Raw genomic sequence first — 2,805 nt, 5'->3', positions numbered from 1 at the left:
AGTCTGTCACCTTTTTTATTTGTTGGCTTGCTTACTGTCTATCTCCTTCTGCTGGGATGTAACCCCCAAAAGAGCAGGGACTTTGACTTGTTCACTGCGGTACCCCCAAAACCGCTCCTGGTAGAGGAGACGCCCATTAACTCGTGTTGAGCGACGGTGCCTGGTACCATGCCCATCTTACAGCTGCACTCACTCCATAGTCTGCTCTGATCGAAGGGAGGAAGCGACAGACAAGACTTGGTGGGACACTGAAGCGCTGCGCAGCTATTCATGGGACGTAAGGCGCAGCAATGGGAAAGGAGCTGTGAAGGAAAGTCAGAACCTGGTCTGGCCTTAGGCCCAACGGGCACAGAGAGTCTCCCACGGCCGATCACACCAAGTTCTCATTTGTTCCCTTTGGAGCCACAGTGAAACCTGTGAGAGCCGCAACCATCAGTGAAAGAGAACTCACGTATTTTCCACTAGGGGAGAGCCGTAGAAAATTGGTCACACTGCACCCTGTCAAAGGCGGGAAACTTGCAAGACCAGAAAGACAAGACAGTCCTGTTGAGTTCCTGCTTTCCCAGGTGTCACTGTACAGGGGGGCTGTGAAATGCCACCAGCAGATGAAGCCCCTCTGCTCACCTCATGAAGAGCCCCCCGCTGCCCCGTTCGCCCCTCCCACCTACCTGCACGCTGCTGCTTCACTAAACGTGCCTCTGCTGGCCTCGACCGTGCTCCGCCACGTTCTTGGAGGCGCCCTCTGCAAAGAGTATCACTGTCAGGGCTGAGTGTCCGCTCCTGCTCCAGCGCCTGCCACGGCTCACCAGTGACTGCCAGACTAAGCCCAAATACCACGGCCTGGCCTGTTCCCCAGCTCCGCACCTCCCTTCTCCCCCAGATGAGACAAGTCCCGCCCACAGCCTCTTCCCTCTCCTCTCCAGAGCCCCCTGACCCTGCCACTCACCCCTTTACTCACCACACACTCCAGCTGCTTCAGGCCTCAGGATTTTCACACATGCTGTCCCTCTGCCCACATTTCCTTAGTCTTAAGACTCACTCAAGTCCCTTCCTTAGGAAGCCTCCTTGACCCAGTGTCTTCGCCACAGGAGGTCCTATGTGTGACGTGTAACCTTTGTCACTGTTATCACTACTGGTGCTGGCTTTTTCTGTTTAATACTGGCTGCATGACAGCAGGGACTGGGCCTCTCATGGTCACAGCTGGGTTCAAGATCTGCCAGCTTGAACCTTAGCACAGAATGAAGAGTAATGCTTGAGAGACATGTGCTGTGAAGTCTTGTAAAGATATGGATGGTTAGATAGATGGATAGATGGGTGGATGGGTGGATGGGTGGATGAACAGATGGAGGGAAGGAAGGGGGTAGATGGACAGATGACTGGATAGATGTATGGATGGTGGGATAGACAGAAGGATGGTGCCAGCTATACTTCCCAGTTTCCTGACTCAAAGCAGGAGAGACTTAACCGTGTCTGGCCCTAGATTCTCAGGTTCAGCATGAAACCATGTTTATTGTGACCCCCTCTGGCTCACACCTCCTTTCCCCCACCATGAAACAACAGAGTACTTCTTCATTTCCCAGTCCTGGTTTCCATTTCATCCCCTAAGTCTTGGCCCAAGCCGCTGTCTCAGTCCCAGTCTTGGTCACATGTGTAGACGTCCAGCCCCTCCCAGGTCCAGAGTCATGTCTTGATCCCACAAGACCCTCCGTGTCTGCATCTGGAATGGCCCGTGCCCATGTTAGATGCCACCCAGAGGAACGCTTAAGCTGGGGAGAGATTTTCACAAAAGTGTCTTGGACATCGTACCTCCTCAACTCAAACACCACCTGATGTGATGAGAGCGCGTGGGGAACACGGTCACTCCGCGCCGCAGCGCCTGCAGACGCGTGCTCTCAGCCTTTGTAACAGGCTTTCACATTCCTTCTTCAGTCACTGCCCTTCCCAGTGCCCCCTGCAAAGAACGACTTCCTCCCTTACCTGGGTATTCTCTGTAAAATTTATGTCCTAGAAGTCGCGCATCTGGAAAATAAACAAGAGAATTTCTTAGAGCTATGAAGCTCCCTTTTAGGGTGTTGATAAGGCCGGAACGATTTCCCTAACAATGCTAAGGAACTACACGCGTCTGGCGGGCTAACGCGTGCCTGGCGGGCTGTGCGGTCTTCCCTCTCACTCTGGGGTGTGCACAGTTGGCTTTGCAGCAGCTCTGTGACACAGACACCACAGCCGACTGAGAGCAGGAGCAGACGGGACTCAGCTGTTTTCTCCTGACCCATTTACTCATTAAAGAGAATTGTGCGGGTGTCAGTCAATGCCACGCTTCTCACTCTTCCTTTTGGTTTTGGGAAGTACTGTGATTTTTAATGTCATTTCTGTGAAACGTATAAAAACAATGCAATAATATAAAACAGTTGCTATTTTTAAATGAATTAATACATAAATATTTTAAATGTCTCAGCTTTAGTCTTCCAAAAAGTCAACATCCATGTTATAATCCACATAAGGAAAAGCTCTTTAGGTTCTCAAACAGTTTAGGATATGAAGAAGTCCTGAGACCAGAAGGTTTGGGAACCATTGTGTCAACAGGGTATACAGGAAGCAAAATTTCAACACGTTGTTTAGCAAGTATCATTACAAAATTCTTGATAAAGATTAGTGGATGGATGAATAGATGGATGGATAGATTACTCATTAGACTGGTGCATGGATGACTGGATGACTGGATAACTGGATAACTAGGTGACTGGATACATGAATGGATGGATGGACACATTATTGACTAGATAGGTGGGTGGATGGATGAATGGG

The 2,805-nt window shown here is 50.3% G+C and overlaps 1 protein-coding gene across 1 annotated transcript in view; it reads right to left on the bottom strand.

The window, feature by feature from the left end:
• Window positions 1–686: 686 nt before the first annotated feature.
• Window positions 687–2,805, bottom strand: part of WFDC1 (WAP four-disulfide core domain 1) — a 24,118-nt gene continuing 21,999 nt past the window's right edge. Inside the window, exons 6-7 of the mRNA XM_007939206.1 lie at window positions 1,978–2,019; window positions 687–742 (exon numbers count right to left, since the gene is read on the bottom strand). Of these exons, the coding sequence (XP_007937397.1) occupies window positions 687–742; window positions 1,978–2,019 (98 nt within the window). The remainder of the gene's footprint in view (window positions 743–1,977; window positions 2,020–2,805) is intronic.

This window comes from Orycteropus afer, unplaced genomic scaffold (assembly GCF_000298275.1).
Source record: "Orycteropus afer afer isolate SDZICR_OR568_19922 unplaced genomic scaffold, OryAfe1.0 scaffold00057, whole genome shotgun sequence".
In the NCBI taxonomy this organism is placed as follows: domain Eukaryota; kingdom Metazoa; phylum Chordata; class Mammalia; order Tubulidentata; family Orycteropodidae; genus Orycteropus; species Orycteropus afer.
The sequence above is the reverse complement of the archived record's forward strand: the minus strand, read 5'-3'. Positions and strand labels throughout refer to the sequence as shown.